General features: G+C 36.5%; 1 protein-coding gene across 11 annotated transcripts in view; it reads left to right on the forward strand.

The window, feature by feature from the left end:
* Window positions 1–23,429, forward strand: part of DLG2 (discs large MAGUK scaffold protein 2) — a 1,867,373-nt gene that overhangs the window by 1,457,746 nt on the left and 386,198 nt on the right. For all 11 annotated transcript variants that reach the window (XM_058545485.1, XM_058545490.1, XM_058545494.1 and 8 more), the window contains one exon: window positions 20,662–20,730. In XM_058545485.1, the coding sequence (XP_058401468.1) occupies window positions 20,662–20,730 (69 nt within the window). The remainder of the gene's footprint in view (window positions 1–20,661; window positions 20,731–23,429) is intronic.

Raw genomic sequence — 23,429 nt, forward strand, 5'->3', positions numbered from 1 at the left:
TCTGCTTGCATTCCATGCACTCTGAAAATGCCTCTGAAATTTCTCATGGGGACAAACTCTCGAGTTTTATTTATTTGAATAGTGAATATAAATTCACTGTTTTCACAATAAAGGCAAAAATGCTGTATTACAGAATATTTTGGAAATAATAAAATCAGTTGCATGCAAGCAAAATTTTAGGTTATTTCCTTTATCGTATACAATTCACTGATCCATTCATTCATTCAGCATATACGTTGAGCACTGGTCATGCTAAAAGCTTTGGAGAAAAAAGTCGACCTCATCCCTTTGCCCATAGGTCTGTGTAGGGTGGAAGACAGAGACAGTACATAAGCAATCACAGAGTTCCTCAATTAATCATACAATTAACATAAACTTGGTAAGTGCTACACAGGAAAAGAGCAGCGTTTTTTGAGGAGTAAGACCAGAGGGAGGGTCAAGGAAAGACTTTTCTAAGGAAGTTCTGTTTAAGCAGAGACCCAAAGGATGGGTAAGAATCAGATCAAGAATGAGTGTGGTTGCTTACAGAAGGACTAGGATGTGTGGTGACCCTTAGTTCTGAAAGGTTGAGCCTCTGCCTTGGTTTCCTCACCTATTAAGCAGTGATACCAATTGTTTCTACCCTTTAGAGTTGTTATGAGGATTATATGACATGTAACACACTTAGTACAATGTTTGACACTATATTAGCCATTATTGTTAGTTGTTGTTATGATTGTTATTATTACCAGCTATTTTATGCTAAATGCAACGGGATGCCACTGAAAGCAGGTTAAGCAGGTTTAAAAGAGGGAATGAATATCAGGAACTATGAAAGGTCTGAGATTTTTTCTTATTCACAAGCTAGCAAGTTAGCCTGCTACACTGTCATGGATATTGGCAGAAGATGCAAGACTATTGGATAAGAGACTTTTTAATCATAATAATAGTTGTAGCCAGAGTATCAGTGTTTTCGCTGGTTCCCTGAGCCCCAGTTCCCAGAGGGCAAAACTAGGAAGGCCAGGTAATGCCCACACATGAAGTGGGTTACAGGAGAGGATTCCCAAGCCCAGGGAACCTGAATCTTTTATAATGAGCAATAAGCCTTCCCGGCCTTTGCCAAGGAGAAAGACATTATCTTTATTATACAGGACAGTAAACAGACCTACTCTTTGCTCCAGAGAGAGACACTATCTCTATCTTTCAAGGTTGTTCACTAAACAAAAAGACAGTCAGTGTTTCTGTTAGCAAGATGTGCAGAAATGCAAGAGACTCAGAGAATTGTCTCCCAAGGATTATATGATCAGATCTCATTTTTGATAAGATCATTCTGGCAGCTGTTGAACTCGTAAGTATTCATCCAATTTTATATCCTTTACTTCATTTTTACATCATAAGCATTTTTTCAAACTTCCACGTTGTGTTTATAACACTAATTTTTAACGATTGCACAATATATCAATAATATGATCCATAATAATTTATTTAGCTGTTCTTCTAATACTTGAGGTTTAGTTTGCTTCTAACTTTTGGCAGTTATCAAGGAACATTTATTTTAAGACATGGATTGGTTGAAAATGTAAAACGCCTTCCTTCTTTGCTGAAGTAACAATACAGATGACTTAGGAAGTGTTATGAGGAGGCTAGATGCTGACGTTGCCAGTTTGCCTAAGCCTGCAGCTTCCAATAAGGGATGGTGCTAATAATGGAACATCTTCAGCCTGATTGCAAAAGTTTACAATCTATTTCAATGAAATGCTCAATATATACATAAAATGGATTTTACCTAGAAACATTTTTTGAGACTGAGAATCAATGAACACTATTTATAAAACCATAAGAACTTCCTTCTGTGAAATTCTTACTCAGCAAGGGGGCCAGGAACAACAGAGTATTACATCAGATGATGCTTTGTGCATCTCCACCAAATATTCTCTGTAAGAAATGGGCACAATGGGCTTTTTCCTACTCATTTCAAAAGTCAATTTTTAGATTAGTATTTGTATTTTTTAATTATTAGAAAGTTTATTATATAGCATTAGTCAGAATGCTAGATCATCAAATTTAAAGCTCTTGTTTACTGCTAAGGAAACTCATAAAAAGGATGAATGAATTACCCATAGACATAAAATTAAATCAATTCCCATTATTGAGCATCTTCCATTTTAAAGGAGCTGTGGTTGGCACTATGAGGAATAAGAAGGGGATGACACATTTCCCATCCAGAAATAGCTTCTATTATAGTGGGGGAAGTAGAGATGCAATTTGCTGTGTGCAAAGTGCTATGATAATGGTAACAACTGCACTGGAAAGTAAGAAATGCTGTGAATCATGCTGACAGGGACAGCAAGAAGAAGTCTTATGGAGATGGGACTCTTGAGTCACAGCATCTCAGGGACATCACAGATCATCTTGTGCATTATCTGTTTGGAGCTTTAAGGCCTTCTTCAAAGTCTCTTCTAGTCCCCCAGACCTTGCTTTATTATCCTCATGGCCAGGAAACTCAGTCTCTTCACACAGTCCAAGCTGCCTTTCAGTACTCGTGGTCATTAGAAAGGGCTTGTTTGGGATATGTTCCTGTTTGACTTTTTATAACTTTGCCTATTGGTTTTAGTGCGACCCTTTGGGGACACACAATGGAAGTCCACTGCCCATTCCACATGTTTATAATTTGTTTAGAGCCTTCTCTTCTCCAAGTTAAACATCGCATTGCCTTCTGTAGCTCCTCAGGTGGCATGATTTAAAAACACTCATCATCCTTGTCCTCTTCAGATTGAACAGTTCATTTTGCCTCTTTCTCTTTTAAATGTGGTTTCAAAATCCAAAACAGTATTCCTAGTGTGGCATGATGGGTGAAAAAATGGTATGACTATTCCCTCCTCTGCTCTTGATGCTGTCTTTGTTAATGTAGCCCAAGACCAGTCTTTATAACCACATAACATTCTCGATTCATTACAAGCTTATCATCAAATGAATGCTCACAAACTTCCAATGATGGCTGGGTGGGTAGTACAGAATGAAGATAATGCCTATGGCAGGAGATAGAAGATTGGAGGATGATGGGAACCATTTATAAATGTCTAGTGACATGAAAGTACATGTTTGAGAAAGGCTGAGTATCCCAGAGTGACTATATCATAAAGTGTGCAGAGGGAGATGGAGCTAAAAAGATGGGTTAGGAAAAGCTTTTGAATTACATCATTGAATTAACGTTTTGCAAGATTACTTTGATAGAAGCTTAAAGGATGAATTGGAGAAAAAAAGACCTTAAAGAGTGGGAAGTTACTTAATAATAATGAAAATAATAGTAGTAATAATATTTAGCAATTAGTTGAATACCTACTATATCCTGCATAATGTATTCTACATACATTACCTTTGATGTCACAAAAATCCTGTGAAGTAATATTAGTTCCATTTTATAGATGAGGAAATTGAGGCTCAGTTAAGTGCACTTACCAAGGTGGTGGAGCCTGAATCAAATCCAGGTCTTTTGGCTTTGTACTTGGCTACACTATGGTGATAGCAGGAGTGCTGTGAGATAGAGACCAATGTGAAAGTATTCTAGAAGTAGAACCAGTATCATTTCACAACTTGGAAAATAGGGAGAGGGAAGAATCCAGCACCACCGATCTTTTCAGCCTGGGAGACCAAGAGGATAGGATGGTGGTCTCAGACAAGATCAAAGCACTACTCAGCACCAGAACAGTCCCTTTATAGGAACTGAGACTGGAGACTGGCCAGGAGTACAAAGTAACCGAGAAAGTCTGGGGCACGAGGGATATGCCCTTGCTGACCGTGTTCCCTGGCGCAGAATTGGCAAAAAGAGTCAGCCAGGTATTCAAAGACTATTATCTTTGGCACTACTTTATCAAATGATTCAACTTGAAAGTACGCTCATTCATTGTATATAAAAATACTCCACTCAGTGCATAAATTCAACTGTCTGACAATTGGCAGCGGGAGCTATGCTGTCTAATCCTCATCTATCAGAACAAAAATGCTCTCTCATATTTATGAGACTTGGTAAGGTTGTTAAAATAAAAATTTAGACCATATTATACTATATTCATATTTCTTATGACTTATACAGGGATAGGAAAAGAAGTACATAGTGCAGCTTGATGAAATAGCAAAATTGATAGTACCTTGTTATTAGTCTGCAAGTATTTGAATGGTGTTAACATCAGAGAAAGACAAGATTTATTTTGCCAAGGTAGAAGTGGTTAAGTCATGTTACAAGAATATAGAAGTAACTGGAGAAAATTAGGTCAGAGAAAATTGAAGTTGATTATTGGGGAAAGTACTCTTGCCTATGAGAATTATTTTTTAAAACTATGTCTTATGGAAAGTGGTAATAAGAAAAAAAATGAAATGAGAAAAGAAGAAAAGACTATTCTTCAATTTGTTTGATCAGTATTAGCACAAACTCCTGAAAGTTTTTGAAAGAAAAATTCTCCATCATCAATAGGCTTATAACAAATGGCACAAAACGTCATTATGACTTTTTTATGTTATGAGTCTATATAAAACAAAATCACAACTTACCATTTTAGACACAAAATATTAACTGAAGCTCTGTAGCCTGAGGTAATCACTCATTTATAGCTTTCTTGAGAAGACAGAAATTTATATTTACCTGAAGCTAAGACATTTTTATATTTATATATACAGTAAATATGTATACATATATATGCATACATATATTTATATATATTTATAAATGCATATAAATATGTATTCATATATAATTTATAATTTGTGATTATGATTCAACCAAAAATTCTCAAATTTAAGCATAGATCCCCATTATTTCTTGTAATACCTAAAGAGTGTCTGCAAATTCTGAGGGCAGTCATTATTCCACTACTTATGGTTCTCAAGGCCTTTTGTATAGGCCACGTTTGTGGTAGTTAATAGCATGAGCTTTGAACTATGAGAGACTGGAGGAGAATCCTATCTCTTACTAGTTTTTGTGTCTGGAGACAAAGCATTTTACTTCTTGGAGCCTTGGTTTCTTCATTGGCAAAATGGGCATAATACAACCTTCAACAGGATTAAATGAGATAATGTATACAAAGCAATTAACAAAGTGCCTTAGATATAGTAAATTCTAAATAAATAATAGCTATTTTCATTACTATTTGGTTTTTTATCCCCTCCCCATTCCCACCATGAGGATGTAAGCTGAATGAAGAAGGGAATTTTTGTCATTTTATTCAGTGCTTTATCTCTAGATCCTAAACAGTACTTGGCATGTGCTGGGCATGCAGTAAATATTTGTGGAACAAATCAATAGATGAACAATTTAATGAATAATTCAGCTTCTACCTCATCCAGGATGGCCTGGAAAAACAAATTACCCCTTTTGCTCTCTATAATGACAAAACAGTATTTTAATATTCAAGTAAATTTTAAAGGCTGATTTGGAGAGTAGAGACTCAAAGAAAGAAGTTTGAGACAACAATCAACATTTAAAATATGAGTGTTTTATTGAAGACACAATTTAGGGCCTGGTAGTTTTACTTAAATATCAGTTTATATTCAAAGAGGTAGTAAAGGAATCAAAAAACAAGATACTGTCTCCTTAGGGACAGTTTATGTCCTTCCTTTTGAATCTATGCTTTTCAGTTTTGTTTGTTTTCTCATTTGCTTGTTTCTTAATATTATCCTACACCTAAAAACTTCAAATACAGCAGTTGTAAATCCTCTGTGGCCCAAATATAAGGAATTGACCAAAGTCTGGTCAGCAGCTAAAATCACCACATGTGGGTGGATGGCCCATCGTATTGAACTTGGCCCTAGTGCCCTGCAATTTGTGAATCCTCTGAACAAATCACTTCTCTGATTTCAAGGACGGAGAGGAAAGCGTGACTAAACTTGAAGGTCATTGTCAGGTAGCTGGCCTTTTCTATAAAAGGTGAGTTTCTGCTTGTGTGGGGTCAGATGAAAAGTTTGGTGAAAACCCTAGAAATTTAGAGCATAAAACACACAATAAGTGCTTAATGATACATCATTAAAAAAAAATCTTGTACTATACTTTTCAAGTGTTGTATTTTACCCTAAACTTTTTTTTAACAATTTAATGAGGTATATTTTACATATTATGAACTTCACCCATTTCAAGTGTATATTTTTCCAGTGGCGTAACCATCAACATAAATCAGTTTCAGAACATTTTCACGCCCCCAATAAGATCCCTCATGCCTATTTACAATTAATTCCCATTCCCACCCCAGCCCCAGACAACCACTAATCTATTTTCTGTCTATAAATTTGGCTTTTCTGGATCAATTTTTATATTTTTTAATATTCATTAATCCTTGAAAAACTACCAGTAGTTAGAGGATGTATTAAGAATACTTGTTTACGGGATCAAACTATTTTCTTTCTTTTTCTTTTTTGTTTAACCAAAGCAAATATGGCCGTTCTATCTTTCACAAAACTAACTTTGAAATGACATTTGACTGTTATCACAGTGAGCATCTCCATGTGGGCAGATTAGGATTCTGTAATTTCGTGCCCAACTGCGTTGATGACTTCCAGCCTTGTTTAAGCAGCACTGACCATGGATAGCAGTAAACCCTGTAACACCCTGCCATGACTGATGGCTTGAATCTTGTATCTCTGTAACTTTTATGACTGCCATTTCAACTCAATGTTTCCAGTAAGACACAAGTTTATTGGAGCAGAGCAGAATTCATTTACTGTTATTTTCATATATTAAGCTCCATCACATATTTTATTCCAAAATTTAGATTCACCACTGTGTTCTTTAAGTGGCAATAGATAAAATCCTTCCTTATTTGCACTGAATTTGAGATGGTCTACTAGAAAATATATTTTCATTTTCCATCTTTGTCAAAGGTGTCCTATGCATAGAAAATCCTTGGTATATTTATTTGGTTTCATTAAGTGAAATCACAAATGTTTTTGCCTGATGAAATTGAATATTTTTGCTTTGGTATCCCAGTGGAAATGGTATAACAAGTATTCCAGTGCTCAGTGCAACAGATGAGAACTGTGTTGGCATGGAATGGGGGAGTACAAAGGTTAATTCATCATGGTTGCTGCCTTCAGGGAGCTCACAGACTAGTTGGGGAAATCTTTAAAATAGTGCTTAACCGCTATCCTGCCAGGACTGTTCTGTCTGAGATGGAGGGAAGGGCCTGACTTGGTCTCCGGGGACACTCATGGGTCTGTCCAGCTGGTACCGGGCTGTGCCCTCTGCACCACTCCTTTCCTGGGGGAGCTGGGACCATGTGATACATTCTTATAAATCCTTCTTCCTGCCAAGAAAATAAAAAATAAAATAAAATAAAATAAAATAAAATAGTGCTTAACTACAGTGTGGGAAATGCCTTGATAAGTATATGCCTGAGTGCTGAGGAAAGAAAGCTGAGAGGTTAGAAAAGGTTTCCTGGCTCTGGGTGTGCGTGAAATAAGTCCTGAAGAATGAATAGCAGCAGGCTGGGCAGAGAGCGGTAGCAGGGACTAACTTGAAATCAACTTAGTGGTTCTTTTGGAGTTTTGCCTGGTTATCCAGTGTTGTGTTTACAGGGCCTTGTTTGGGGGCCATTTATGACAATAAAGAAAATTGCTGAAGTTTTTCAAAATAAAATACATTTGGAAATGACTCATGGTTCCAAAGTTCCACATACTTCATGAATATTTCCACCAATATGTTAAAATAGACAAGTTCTTAGTAGCATAATGCTTTCTAATACAGGTGCGTATGCATTATTTACAACTTGTTTTATTCCTAAAATGATCCTACTGGGATACTTAGAAATTTAAAACCCCGGAAGAAAAATACAAAAAATGCAAAGGGAATGCTTTCTTTAACTTTTAAGGTAAACAAACAAACAAACAAAATCCTTTAAAAAGATAGTCATTTCCCTTTTTTTCCTGCACCTCTATAAATTTCTAGGCTAGGGTGAGATCTCCTGTTACAGTGCTCAGTTTATTTTTGTTGTACTTTTTTTCCCCTTTTTTGGCTGGTTGATCATTTACTTATCTCTCTGTAAAATCTGTAAGATCCTTGATAGCAGGGACTAGGCTTGCTTCCTGTTTGTATCTCTCATTGTGCCTAGCATGGTGCTGACTTTTAATAGCCACAGAAACATTTGATGACTGAATGTGGAACATTACAAGAAAGCAACAAGGAGACTAATTTAGTAAATATAAGTAAAGCAAATTGTGGAACAGGTTGTTACCTGACGCATATGTGGTGCTCAGTAAGTGTTGGTTGAATGAGTGTACAGATGAATGAGGATATGCCTTGATACAATTTAGAGGTGGATGAAAGGATTTGGAGCATTTACAGATGAATGGCATACTCAGTATAAGACGTGACATGAAGTTGAGGAACACAATAATCCTCAACAGGGTTTGACTGGATGTTCCCTCTGGAATAAAGTCAACACATTGTTCTTAGCTATTTCAAAGAACCAAGACAGAAAAAAATATGGAGTCTAAGAAAGCGTTATTTCAGCAAGATACACAGCGAGAATTAAGTGACATTAAAATAAGAACCTTTGACTTAAATCATGGCGTTAAAGAATCCTGGATGAGTTTACCATATCCCAATAGAGGTAGGCTAAGTGTGAGTTCACAGGTCTTTCTTGATCTATCTTTCATTCAGGGTATGCATGAAATAAGGGTATGCATTGAAATATGTATATATGTTTTTTCTTGTTTCTACTCATGGAAACAATATACTTGCAGGGAAAGGGAGTCAGTGAACACAAAGATGAATCAATAAACAGATAATTTCAGTGAGTAATAACTGTAAGTGCTGTGGAAAACTTACACTGTAAATGTAAGTGCTGTGCAAAATAGTGTAAGAGGCTGTATTATGCCTGGGATGGAAGTGGAGTGCCTTTAGCTGGAAGACCAGGGAAGGTAACCTTTTAGTTGAGACCTGAATAAGAGGGAGGTGTCCAGGAAAAGACCTAGGGGCAAAGCAAGCAGTTAATGCAGATGCCTTTAGAGAGAAACTAGTGAGAATAGCTGAGTCAAGAAGAAGGGCAGGATGGCTGAATCTTGGGGACTGATGGACAGAATGGTGAGCGATGAGCACCAAAAGGCAGACAGTGAGTGCAGGATCTCATAGCCCTGGAAGTGACTGTGAATTTTATTCTAACTGTAATGAGAGTCTTCGGAAAGTTTCCTGTAAGCAGGGGACAATATGATCTGATTTCATGCTTTAAAACAAGCTCCTCACAGGCTACTATGGGAAGTGACTAGAGAAGGACAGGAGGAAACCCTGTTGGGAGGCTGTTGCAATAGTCTACCAAGAGAAGGTGTTGTTTCCGTTAGGGTGGTAGCACTAGAGAGGTGGGGTCTATTTTTGTAGCAGAAGCAAAAGAGCTTGTTAATGAATTGGTTGTGGAGTGTGATAGTTGGTATAATGGTTGGAAGTGAAAAATCAATGAAAATACCTAGATTCTTGGACTGAACACCTGGGTAAGCAGTGCTGCTGTTCACCAAAAGGCAGACTGAGAGGAAATGAATTGAAATGATCTAATGAGTGGACGAAGGTCCTTTCTCACAAGTTATGTTATAAATGCTTGAAGATCATAGTGTCTGTTTTAGCCTTTATTGTTTCCTCTGTTACATAAGGCACAGTGCTTTGCATATTGTGGGTGCTAATCACTGGGTGCTGGTGGATGAGGTGATTGGGAAATCAAGATATAGAGAATCAATGTCTGAGCCTTCTACTATGTTAATGATTTATACTAAAACTTTTGTCCTCTTAAAAAGAGATGATTTTTTAAATTCTTTGAAAATCTTAAGAACGAAGAAGGAAGTTATCATAGATTTAAAATTTTTACCCTCAAGCCCTTTCAAATGCTCTCACTTGCATCTTGACAGAGTTGTAAATTGCATCCCATTTAGTTGCTAGGAGGTAGTCATTTTTCATTAATGAGGATAAATATTCAGTTTCCTTCATTTGGAAACTTGTCATTAAGATGCAAAGACAAAGCATTTTAGTGTTTTGATACTTTTCTTACATTGGTATTTTACATTTGATATTTTCCTTACATCGATTGTACAGTGGCTGTGAATGCTAAATAGCATCAAACTGTTCATGGCTGCAAAGACTTAAAAAAAAATTGCTTTGTATTGGAAAATTAATCCCTGAGCAAAGCAAGAATTTATTTAAACAAAAAGAGTTTGCTGCTGATGCCTAGTTTCACTTCATTGAACTGAATTTAAAATCTACATTAAGAGACTTAGAAAGCATTGCACTTTATCACGTTGAGTTCTTCTGTCCAGATATTCTTCCCTTCAGTACTAGAGTTCTGATGATAAGTAGAAGCTTAGCTGAACAGATGACCACATGGCTACCTAGAAAGTATTCAACCAAGGGAGAATAACAGAGAAGGAGGTAATTCTTACTTTGGGGGTATGAATAGTGAAGAGTGGAGGGAAATAAATGATTAACCTTTTACTCATCACTTGTTGGTGTGATGGTGGTGACAAGAAACATGGAAGTTGTCCTAGACTCCTCACTCACCCACCATATGCAATTACTAAATCCTGTAGATTCCACTTCCTTGATGTTTTTTTTACCTCTAGTCATATTTTCCTTCCTTAGTCCCATTGGTTAGTTCAAGTTCAGGTCACTGGTTTAAGAAACTTGATGACCAAATCACACTGCCTCCCTGGAAAGTAATTTCCATTCACTATTCCCCATGTTTCACACTTCACAAAACTTCTTTCATATATGTTGCTTTATTTTCCCCCTCAGAGCAGTCTATGAGGAGGCACTATTATCTACATTAGACTGATGACAAGACTAGGGATGAGATGGTTCATTTTTTGGGAGTGTTGAGTATCTCATTAAGAAGGGTAAGAAATCCATAACCCAAGGCTATCAACTCCCAAGCCCGTGTTCCTTCTGTCGGCACCCAATAACATAGATGTGAGAGCAGGAACAATTGTTTCCTCTTCAAACTGAAGAAAAAATCAAAACGAGGCAAGTGAGGTGACTTATCTGAGGCCATTGAGGTCTCCTTAGGAGCACAGTGGGAAAACCCACATTTCTGACTTCCAGAGTTCTGCTCTTTTTTCCACGCAACTCTGCTTCCCAGATGTCAAGGAATAAATGTGTTATCCTGAAAAACTTGTATCTTGTGTGAAATGAAGGGATATCCATGGCCATATCAATTACATGCCTAAAATCCCAACTACTGGACAAAAATCTTCCCATTCCAAATTCTCTAGTTGTTGGTTCATTCTGTAGTGCTTGTCAGTTTTTTATGTAAAATTTCTGACCAAAATCAGTTTTCCTTTTTGGAGTAGCTGTGTTCATGGAACTAGCTGACACTTGATTTAAGCTCTTATAAATTCAATCTTTCACTTTCCTTGTGAAGAATAGTCTGTGTGGAAGGGAGCTGTTTGATACATATTTACACATTACCTCCTGAGATGCAGTTTGTATACTACAAAAGCTAAGAAGGATGATGTGCAGTCAGCCATCCAAAAACAAAATGAATAAAAGCAGGAATATACCTGCTGTATTAAAACACTACATTTTGCTCCTGATGTTTCAGGCTTTGAGACCAGTCATATACCATTTGGTTCAGTGCAGAGGACAAAATCCTGGGATTTCTTGCTGTTGCTTAAAGCAAAGAATTTGTCATGGAGACTGGATCAGCATTTCAGGTGTACCTCCAGAGTCTTCTAACTACTTAACAGTGACAAGAAGGATTTTTAGCATGGCCAGTGTTTTGACTACCATGTTTATCATTGAACTGTTGTGACAGAGAAGAATATGAAGAAGTCACAATGGCATAGGATAGAGGAAACCATGGGCCAGGAGTTAGATCTGTGTTCTGATCTCACCAAAACCACATTCTGGCCATGCAATGTAATCTATCTAGGTCTCCTCTGTAAAAAGACTCTAAATTCTCCCATGATATTCTTTAAGGATAAGGAGAAACTAATATCTGGGTGATAATCCTATTAGACATTCATACAATAGAACTTCTCATAACCCACACAACCAGAACCAGATTTGTTAGTCAAAAAATTGGACAACAGTCAGCATTTAGGAAAAAACAAGATACTTACTTGCGTGCTTTAATTATTTCACCTTAACTTTTAAAAATATCACTATATGGTGGCATAATAAAATCAGTGGTTTAGGGGTATTTGAAAGAAGAAATGGGATTTTTCCCATAAAGCCCCTCCAATTTTTTTGAGTCACCATGTTTTTACTGACTGTTGGTTGAAGCTGTTCAACATGAAGTAAAACCACATTTCTAGCATCTTTGGCTATGGCGTGAAAAATTTGGGGCCCTGTATTTGATCCAGTATTTTTCTTTGTATTTAGAGGCGTCTGTTTGTCTGAGAATGCATCATTTCTTCATCGTCCACAATTTCAATTCTGAACAAATTAGCATCATTAGTCCAATGTTACATATTGTCTTTCTATAAATCATCAGAACTTTTAATTTGTCTGCAGTCAGTTAATACATTTTGTTCTTCATCATTTTTTTATACATGAGGGTCAAGATTTTCGCTAGCATAGTCAACCCAAGGCCACAGTTTTTGTGATGTTATTTTCCAACATCTAAATTTTCTATTAATTGCTTTAAAATATTTGTTACACAAAATTGGCTCAAAAGGCCAGAAATGTGGGCCTCATTTTTTATGAAGTTCTACTTCAATTTTCTTGCATAAGACACACCCTTAATCCATCAACCATGCCTTGGGATTTCTTTAAATTAGGATGAGAATCAAAAGTAAAGTAAGTGAAAAATTCTCATTTTATAATTATTTTCTGACTTTTACAGTTGTCTCTCTCACACCTAATTTGGCAATGTTTTTAACTATGTACAATTATTAAGTCTTTCTAGATCAATAAACTTACTCTTGATAGAAATAATTCTTTTTTACACACTCATATTTCATTTTTGTAACATTTAATTAAATGACGTGATTATAAAAATGAGTACAATAGGAATAAATAGATTTGAGAACAATTACAACTGATTCTTAGTAAACATACAAGTCACATGGAGGGAATAGAAATATATGGGCTATGAGTATTCCACTTGCTGTGGGCATTGGTCAGCTTGTCACTGAGTGAGTGGAGAGGCTTGGTTAGTCTATAAAAAGATGCTGATTAAGAGAGTTCAACAGTGAAACTTGTAAACTAACTATTAAACTGGAGGAAGATCTATGATGATTTGCCACAATGCATGTTCCTTGTCTCTTACTGTAATTAATAACTTGCATGAAAATGTCAAAGGCATCTTATCATATTTGAAGATGATACAAAACTAGATGAAAGAGTGAATTTCTAGAATGGCTAGCACATCTTAGATGCTCAATATGTATTTATGGAGCTTAATTGATGATCTAATGTTAGCTTAAAAAACTGTAAAACTAGATCAAAATTGATACCATTAAGTTTCACAGACGTGGGATATTAGTAACTATATTGAGTTTCCAAAAACTCGATGTACAAGTACATGATAGATTTGAGTTTGAATCATTTGATATTAAAAAATATGTGAGGTTAGGTTGACCCTAAACTTAGCAATACAATTCAGCAAATTTAAAAAGCCCATGTTATCTTGGGCTGCTCTGGCAGGAGTATGGAATCCAGATGGAGGAAAGTCAGCATCTCGTGGCACTCAGCCCTGGTCTGAACACATCTGGAACACTGAATTCATTTCTAGGTTCTGCAATTTAAGCAAAAATCAGAAGAAAAATTTAAGAGTATATACAGAAAGATAGCTAGGAATCTTAAAACCATCTCATAAAGAACGAAAAGTGTTAGGAATGTTTATTTGAAGTAGAAGATGCAAGGAACATCTCAGTCATTCAGTGGCTACTATTGACAGATGGGTATTATACCAAGAGAAGGAAGAACTTTTCAATAATTATAACTATTCCACTGTACATCATATTCCCCACGTGTGTAACAGGCACGTCAAGCTAATCTTGTACAAAACCAAAGTCAGTTATATTTTGCTATCCACACATGCACTTTTTGGTCCTGTTAATAATGCCATAATCCTTTCAGTCAATAAAAGAACTCTCAATTCATTCTTCCTCACAGCCGCTCCCCTTCTAACAGCAAAGTCTATCTACTTTTGAAGGTTTGTTTGGAATTTCTAGAAGAGAGCTCAACTACTCCTATACCCTGGGAAGAACAGGCCCCTTCTATCTAGGAGATTTTAACTTCCAGAAGAAATGCCCACCCATCCAGATTATTAGAATCAATTCTAGAGATCCAAGTGTCCTCTCAATAACTTGCTTTTATTCATGCCAGGGTATTTTACCTCCAAATGTCTTGAATGTATCTCCTTTTCTTAATTCCTACTGCCATTATCCAAGTTTAGGCATTTATTAATTTTCTCCATCATGATGGTTTCTCATTAGTCTCCCTGCCTATATATTTCCTCCTCTTCCTTCCATTATTCAGTATTTTCAAGTTTACACTTCTGAATTATAGACATTACCATCTTGACCTCCCCCCAACACACACACACATACACACACACACACACACACACTTAACCACCTTGGAGAGCTCACTCCTGTCAGCAGGATAAAGTCCAGACCTCTTGGCATAGTATTCATTGTCCCTCATGAGTCACGCCGTGTCAGCTTCCTGACCTCATCCCTGGCCACTCTGTTCTTGCCAAGCTAAACCATTCTAGAGCACAACACACACTTTTGACCCTCCGTGACCCTGATCATACTCTTCTAGCTTCTCAGAAAGTCTTCTTTCCCTTCTCTACCTTTTAAAATACTTATACATCCTTCCAGATCCTGCTTAGATGGTTTGCTTATCAAATATACCTAAAGATTTATTGAAAAATGTTATCTATTTGAAAAGGACCCAAATGGTTTATTTACTTTCACCATCTTCTTTATTATCAGGTATTTACTGAGCACTACACTATTAAGGAATCAAAGAGTCATCCCAGGCACCTAACACAATCCCTGGTACATAGTAAGTGCCCAATTAACATTTATTAAATGTAACCAGAAGATACAAATAATTATACAAGACAACTCATGTTAAGTATCAATGAAACAACAGGAGGAATGTATAGCTTCGTGGAAGGTGATGGTGTTTTGGTTATGTTGCATTTGAGGTCCTGATTGGATATCTAAGAAGACACACTCTTCTTTTTAAGAGTGGCACGTTAGTACATGTACAGGAAGAGGTGGAAGATACACAGAAAAAGAAAAGACAATAAATATTAAGAGAGATAAGATAAATGATAGATACAGATATTTAAGAGAAAGGTGAAGAATTAAATGTGACAAGGAGAGATACAAGTTTTTCAGAAATCTGAGTGAAGAACAAAACAGAATATTGACAACATGTCAGAAAGTATTTTAGTGATGGATGGGACTTTACAAGGCACACTAAATAAGATTATTGTTATTAGTTTATTAATAAAAAACACAAAAAACTTTTTGTGCTCGCCATAAAATAACATAGTTTTAATATTACAACATTTTGGAAAATCCAGTTATCCTGCCTCTCATTGCTTCAGAGAAGGAGAAAATTAAAAAGCCATTTATCACCACCAGCTAGGTCCTTTTGTGTTCCATGAGTAATAAAATCGTTTCAATTCAGATGCTCAAAAAAATTTTAATGCAGCAATAGGAATGCATCTTTCAGCATCATTTAAATGCCATTTTCTTAGGCAACATCTAGGGAGTCTTTCACTTGGAAAATCAGAGAGTTCTTGGAAAAGAGACTCTACTGTTCTCTGCCTTAATTTTATTCAATGACAGCATGATTTAGAAAGGCAATAGAGCTGTTATGTCTCTCTGAGTCTAAGTTCTAGTAGGATTTACCTCCACAGTGGCCTAATCTGACACCTCAGCCAAGCTACCTAAGTACAAAGTTGGTGCCATAGGTTTTCTACCAGCTTACAGCGACTTCTTCCCCAGCATCAGTGCTGTGATATGATGCTGAACCTTCCTTATTCTCATCCTACTCACCAACCATTCATTGTCACTTACATCCTCGCAAATGTCCAGGGCTCACTAATGAGGTAGTGCAGATAGGACAGAGAAGTCCTTCTATTAAGTGATCTTCATAAAGAGATGATCTTCAAAAGCCACCGACATGCAGGTGGGACACGTGTAGTGAAAATAATGGATGCTATTTTATGTTAAAAAAAAAAAAAACTATCAATGATCTTCAGTGAGAGTTGAGCATTTCCTAACAGAATATGTTGGGTCCTCTGTATGAACTAATTACAGAGCTTGGGTTTCACCTTGCTGTAAGGCAACATGGTTTGTCTCAGAGGAGCAAGTACTTTGGAGCCTACAAATGTGAGTTCTACTCTTGCTACCTCCTTGCTGTGAAACTTGAGCCTTAATTTAATTTCCCTCAAAAATGGCTAGTTGTCACATGTTGTTGCAAAGTTTATGAGATAAGGCATGAGGCCTTACAGATAGATGGAACTCAATCCATGGTATTCATTATTCAAAAAGACATTTATGAAGCCTCTTCTACAGGCCAGCCCTGGGCTGAGAATGAAGGCGTTGATAAGCCCTACTCCTTACTCTGAAAGCCCACATGCCATAGTAGGAAAAACAGGTACATAAATAAATGGTGGTGATTCTCAAGCTTGGCTGCTACTATGCATGTGTGGAGAAGATGGGCTGCAGCACAGAGCAGTGTGTCAGCTGTGCTGGGGAGGTGGAGAGGCATATCATAGAATGCTTCACAGAAGACATGTTTGACAGTGTCTAGAAAAATGATAGCTACAAGGAGGATGATGGCCATTTGTGGCTAAGGTTTTTTTTTAAGACAAAATACATTCCAAGCACTTAGCTCTCCAGTGTTGAAAGACTTAAGTTTTTGCTGTGCCTTCCTCCCTTGGTTCTTTCCACTGCAGTTCTCAGAATACTATATGGCTGGCCTTTCTGCCTAAGGAGGTGAAAGAACCAGACAGTGGTTACTTATAATTTCTTAGTCATTGTAGAACTAACAATGCACTGTCTATGTAACCGGTAATATAGAAAGGATGGAACTTTTCAAGGGGAAGATATTTGGTGTTTTTTAGCATTCTGGCTATTATCATCATCAGGTAGCTCCTAATACCCACTGCAACTATTCCCCCTCCAAGTGCGGCTTAAATGTTACTATCAGGGAATAACAAAAATTCCCTTGCATCCATAGGTCTTGACCTTCAGATAATTCACCGTATTTGTCTTAGTAGAGTAAAAGGATAATTACATGTTGTAAAAGGTTCTGTTTGTTCCAAATTTACATGCTAGGAGAAACTGGCTGGCTTTGCATGTATAATATAAAAGGAGTCAAATTCTGTGAGCACTTCATGGAACCTTCGCATTTAAGTGTCTAAATTTTTACCAGAACTTTAAGAGGGACATTATTGAAATAATTTAGGGCAGAATAATAAAGTAATTAGTTTAAGATAGTGATAACTAAAATGAGTTACTGAATATTTCTTTGTTTTAATTATGTGGGCTAGGCTAATGGTGAGGAAGCTGTCAGCAATTCCAGTTACTCATTAATCTCGGTTAGTAGGCATCATTGATCTTTACCCAAGAAGAACTGTTGGTACTTTCTAGCCCAGTGGAAGATAAATAGCAAAGGAAAGGATTAAACAGTTTAAGCAAAAGAAATACGACTTGCAAATAAACATATAGAAAAAAATGGTCATTCTCACTAATAAACAAAGAAATACACGTAAATCTGAAGCACCTATTAAATTATCAAATTTTGAAAAATTATGATGTCAGTGCTTATAATATTGTGGTTAAACTGGGGGATATATATTTTTTAAAGGCACTAAAATGGTACAAAGCTTTTAAAAAGTAATTAATAACATAAATTAAGAACCTAATAAATGTTTCCATTTGGCGGAATACATTAAAGGAAATTGTCAAATAAGAAAAAGTAACCGATATAAATATGTTCTTTGCAGCATTGTTTATAATATTAAAACAATAGAAATAACCCAAATATCCAACCATAAAATGATGGTTAAATAAATTATATCTTCAGAGGAATTATATAACACCAAAATAATAATTATGGAGACTCTATCAGAAATGCTTAAATTATAATGTAAGAGAAAAAATACAGGGCATAAAGTTATATATGTTCTGTCTATATATAAAACTATATGAAACACATGTGGACATATAGAGAGTCAGTAGCACAGAGTTAAAAATACACACACGTGGCAACAAGACAGCCTTTAGTTTTAATTCTGGCTCCGTATTTGCAAGCTGTTGATTTCTGATAAGTTATTTACATTCCATGTGTCTTGTTTTCATATATATAAGATGGGGATACTCATACCTATCTTATAGGACAGCTGCAAAAATTAAATTAAATAATTCTGTAAAGTCTGAGACAAGGTAATGGAATTATGGATGAATTTTTTTTTACTTATTTTGATTTCCATTAATTTTATAAGGTTTTTGTAATAGAAAATATATTTGAATTTAATATCGATCACCAAAGTTATATTATATCCAGAAATATACCTTGTGGAGTTGACTATATGACTAACTGAAGTGATCTAAATAATTATTTTATTTAGTGCTGAGCATCTCAAACTACACACTCTGCTAAATCATGTTAGTTTCTTTACAAACCCTTATGTAGCTTTTATCATGTGGCAGGCACTGTTCTAAACACTCTATTCATTGAGTCCTTATAACAACCCCATGAGGAAGGTGCTATCGTATCACAATCTTACAGATGAGAAATTGACATACAGAGAGCTTTAAGTAACTTGCTCAAGGTCACATTGGTATATGTGGTGGAGCTGGGATTTGAACTCAGGCAGTCTAGCTATGATGCAGCTCCTGAATGCTATGCTGCCTTTCAACTGGCCAAGCAGAACATATTCAGTGAACATTTGTGGTGCTTGGCACTGTGAGAGTTGCCAGGAAACAAAGGACACAATCTTTAACTTGAAGATCATTCTCTAGGCTTTAGCAACAGTCCCCAAATTCTGCTCCCTCAACCTCAGATAATGTCATCCATGTCACAACTAAGTACTTTTCACGGAGAGATGGTTCTTCTCACCAATAATAACCAAGGTTCTGGATGAAAATCTGCAGCCTACAGCGTGGCTCTCTGTGGCAGTGGCAGTGTTTTCAGAGTATGTGCTGAGAAATCCTAGAGCTGTGTGAAGGTGCCAATGTTCTGCAAACATTGGACTTGGGTTTCTCTTTACACATATATTTGTGTATACACACCTTCATATGCTACATGTTTATGTAACTAATATTACAACTAAAATATTAAACTAATGCTACAAACTAAAATTACACATTGGAATACGTTTTGTTGTACATTTTATTGTACATTAGTTTTTGCTGCTCGATTGTCATTGTGTATATCTCAGATGAATGTGTTGCCCTCTGTCTCTTTCTAATTGAAAAGTATTCTGAGATTGCAAGGCAAATTCTTACAAATATAAGAAATTGTTACCATTTGGGAGGTAATATATTATTATGCTTAAGAAGAATGGCTCTAGAGTCAAATAGTCTAGATGCACAGGAAGAGAGAGAGCAGAGCATTACCTTGTCTCAGACTTTACAGGATTATCTAATTTAATTCTTGCAGCTGTCCTGTAAGATAGGTATGAGTATCCCCATTTTATATATAAGAAAACAAAACACATAGAACTTAAATAACTTGTCAGAAATCAACAGCTTGCAAATATGGAGCCAGAATTAAAACTAAAGCCTGTCTTGTTGCCAAGTTTGTGTACTTTTCACTCTATCCTGCTGACTATCTATATGTCCACATGTGTTTCATAGAGTTTTATATATACATATATATAACACATATACAACATATATAACTTCATATCCTGAATTTTTCCTTTACATTTCAAGCACAGCTATTTACCACATGACTTTGGGTAAGTTTCTAAACCTCTCTGTACCTTAATTTCCTCATCTGTTAAATGGGACAGTACATACTTCCTAGGGTTGTGAGAAATAAAAGATATAAACATATAAACTTAGAAAAGTGATTCAGGAAATATAAGTGCTCAATAAATGTTAGATATTATAATTTTTATTGCAACTATTTATCTATAAAAACAATCTTTTCCTACCATGCAACCAAAACAAAATATGGATTACGTTAAATTCTAAGGTTGATACACAATTGGAAGGCTCATTTTTCAAGTTTTTGTGTTCAGCCAACAGCTGAATTATTATTGATTAATTTACAAGTAAGTGTTGCAAATTTAAACTAATGAATAAATTTATACTAATTAAATACTACTGCAATTTACAAATTTGCTCTCTTTAAAATTTTGTTAGAAAAAAATGTTCTGCATTAAAAAACAATACATTGCATCATAATAAAATTTATGTTTTTATGCTCTATGTTGTCTTATTCCAAGGAGAAAAAAATTACCTTTTCCAAACATGTTTGGTTTTTTCCATGTCTACTGTTGTTTAAAGCTTACTTTTGAACAACAGATGTTGAAATCAAATTATTAGGAAATATTAGCCCCTTATCTGGTAGAGTGCCGTATTTTGGTGGATGATTCTACCTATCACCAAAGAACAGTGATTTAATCTCTGTATTTCTTTCAAGATTGGTTCTTTTCTTAACAGTGGGACTGATTACAATATGTGAAGACATTTAAAATAGATGATCTGTGTTTTTTCTTTCTTTTCTTGCAGTCATTCCCAACACAGCACTGCGACCCGCCAGCCTTCTGTGACTCTCCAGCGGGCCATCTCCCTGGAAGGGTAAGAAGAAGAATACAGAGCCTTCTTCTCCTAAACTCAGCTGTGCAGACTCATCACTGAGCACAGAGAAATTCCTCCTTTCTTTTTTTCCTTCTCTCCCTCCCTCATTGTTCCTTCCTTTGTTCCTTCATTCCTTCCTTCCTCTCTCTCTCACCAAATATCTATGAAGCTTACGTTACATGCCAAGGACTGTGCTAGATACTAGATTTAACAAGTCAAATAAGATCTCTTCCTTCCCTTCAGAGGGCTCATTGTCTAGTGAGAGTGACAGAAATACATACACACACTTGCTTGCAGTGTAAACATTACACAGGAGATCCATATAAAGGTTAATGGGGGATCCAGGAAGGATACCTGGCTAAGAATGGGTATCCAAGAGGGAGAGAGGAGCAGGTCAGGATGGTTTCAGAGAAGTTACAACTCTTGAACTGAGAACTAAAGCATCTGGGATATTTGCCTGACAGACTTTAGATGGAAGGGTACTCTGAGCAGAAGAGCATGTGCAAAAACATGAACACATGAGCAAGAATGAGGTGGCAAATGCTATTGAGTGACTCATTGCTGTGGCATTGAGTGTGTGAGGCAGTGGGGCAGGAGATGAGAAGGGAGATGTTGGCTGGGTGGGCTTACATGCAGAGGACTTAGTATTTTGTATTTCTAAATTCCCCAATCAGATTAAAGCTGGAGGGGCTGGAGGGAAGGGGCAAATATTTCCCTCTAACTGCCTTATAATTATAACTGGTTTAAGTGAGAACATTTAATTGGTTAATGTATAAAAATTAAATCATTTTATTTTTCCAGTATCTGTTACCAGCCATGCTTTGTTCAGCCCTATTTCCCAATGACGAGTAGGCTTCTTTAATGGCATTTCAATCCAAATCTCTAACTTTATTATTTATTAGTCCTCTTCATTTTAAAATCTTAAGTTTTATTCAGGCCTCTATTCCTTCTTCCAACATAATTAAGACTAGGGTTCCACTGAAGTGCCCTGGAGTTGATAGAGGTATGGTCTGTTCTGTCTCATACCACCGTCTAGATATTCCTTTCTTTTAGATTTCTCCTCTGGTAGTACTGGGGCAAAAAGAAGCAAATGGAAATGACATTTCCATACTGTTCTACTGTGGCTGTCCCCTTTCTGTAGGTTATCTCTGGTCATGTAGCCTGGGTGGGTAGATAACCAAACATGAAACGATGCTGAAACTCAAGGGACTCCTCTGGCTGTGTGGTCGTCTGGGAGACTCAGCTATCCCTTTCAAATTTGGGGCTTGCAGGCATGAGCAGCATCCATCTTTTCTACCCCTCAGATGGACTACCAGGGGTAGTCCTTGCATCCTCTCTCCCTGGCTGACCTTCTCATCTTCTCTTCCTAGGGTTTTTTTCCAACCTCAGTAGCAACAGGGCAGGTCAGCAAACTTCGTAGCTAAGTGGATATCCACCTAGGATGGAGATGTTTGTCTTTCCTTTCTGGAATTTAATAAATTTTATAAACACTTTTCATGGAATTCCCCTTCTTGCCTTCAGCTAAGGAAACCCATTGAATGTCCCAAACCCATGCCAAGGTGAGTGACAGGAATGTGGCCTCTCCATGATCCCTGCACTCTCCCCAAAAGGATACCTCCTTCTCCCAGTCCTCCTCTTCTGTTTTTGATGGTAAAGAATATCATACCTCTTTATTTCCTCTAGAAAAAAGAAAACAAGACAAAAAAAGCACAGAAAGAGAAGGGTGGTAGGCTAAATGTGAACTTAGCTCTGGAGAATTAAGTAAATTTTTTCTCAGTGGGACTCTATTTCCGTTGTAATTTATTCTATTCCACTAAAAAAAAAAGACACAAAAAGTTCTCAATCAATACCTCATAGCATTTGGTTCTGTGATAACATACAGCGTGGTCTAGATCCTGGATCCCAGCCAGACTCTTGAGTTTAAATCCAGACTCAGGAACTTACTAGCTGTGTGACAGCAAGTTACTTGGTGCCTCGGTTTCCTCATTTGTAAAATGAAGATACTAATAGTATTTTCTTACGTGGTGGTTTCAAGAATTCAAATTATACAAATATTACATTTTAGAATAGTACTGGCATTATATATGAGTTTGCTATAGTAGTTGTTGCTGTTGTTGTTTTAATACATGATATATACTTGATTTATCAGGCAGGAGAGTTCCACATTTATATTGAATAAGGATTTGTTAAAACAGTCAGGAATTGGTGTCTTTGCAATACTTTGAAGAGGCATATTTCTATATACACAGGTATAATCATTTGTGGAAGTGATCCAAATAATTATTCGAGTCTGCTCCATCGCCCAGTTCATGTTTATATTAAAAATATTTTAATAGCCAAGGTTATACTTAAATGCTTATTAAACACATTAAAGAATAGCCTAATCCTTTTCTACATAGCAGCTTATCCTCAGCTCCAAAAGAAAGAATTTAGGACAGGAATAAGAAATTCTCTTACATTTCTGGTATATGTATCTTAGAAAGTTTAAGACAAAGAGACCACTTAAACACACAAGAGGAAATAGTTCCCCCTGCCTCTGAACATTCTTTAATTGGACTTGAGAATGTTCACCAAACAGCAACTGCAGTGCAAGTTTATGCAGCCCTATGTCTGCATCCTCCATACCTCTCCTCTCAATTTCCTCTTTTTGGAAGGTGCCGTAGTTTAGAAAAACTCTTCCACAAAACTCAGTGGCTGGT

The sequence above is a fragment of the Diceros bicornis genome, chromosome 7 (assembly GCF_020826845.1).
Source record: "Diceros bicornis minor isolate mBicDic1 chromosome 7, mDicBic1.mat.cur, whole genome shotgun sequence".
In the NCBI taxonomy this organism is placed as follows: Eukaryota; Metazoa; Chordata; class Mammalia; order Perissodactyla; family Rhinocerotidae; genus Diceros; species Diceros bicornis.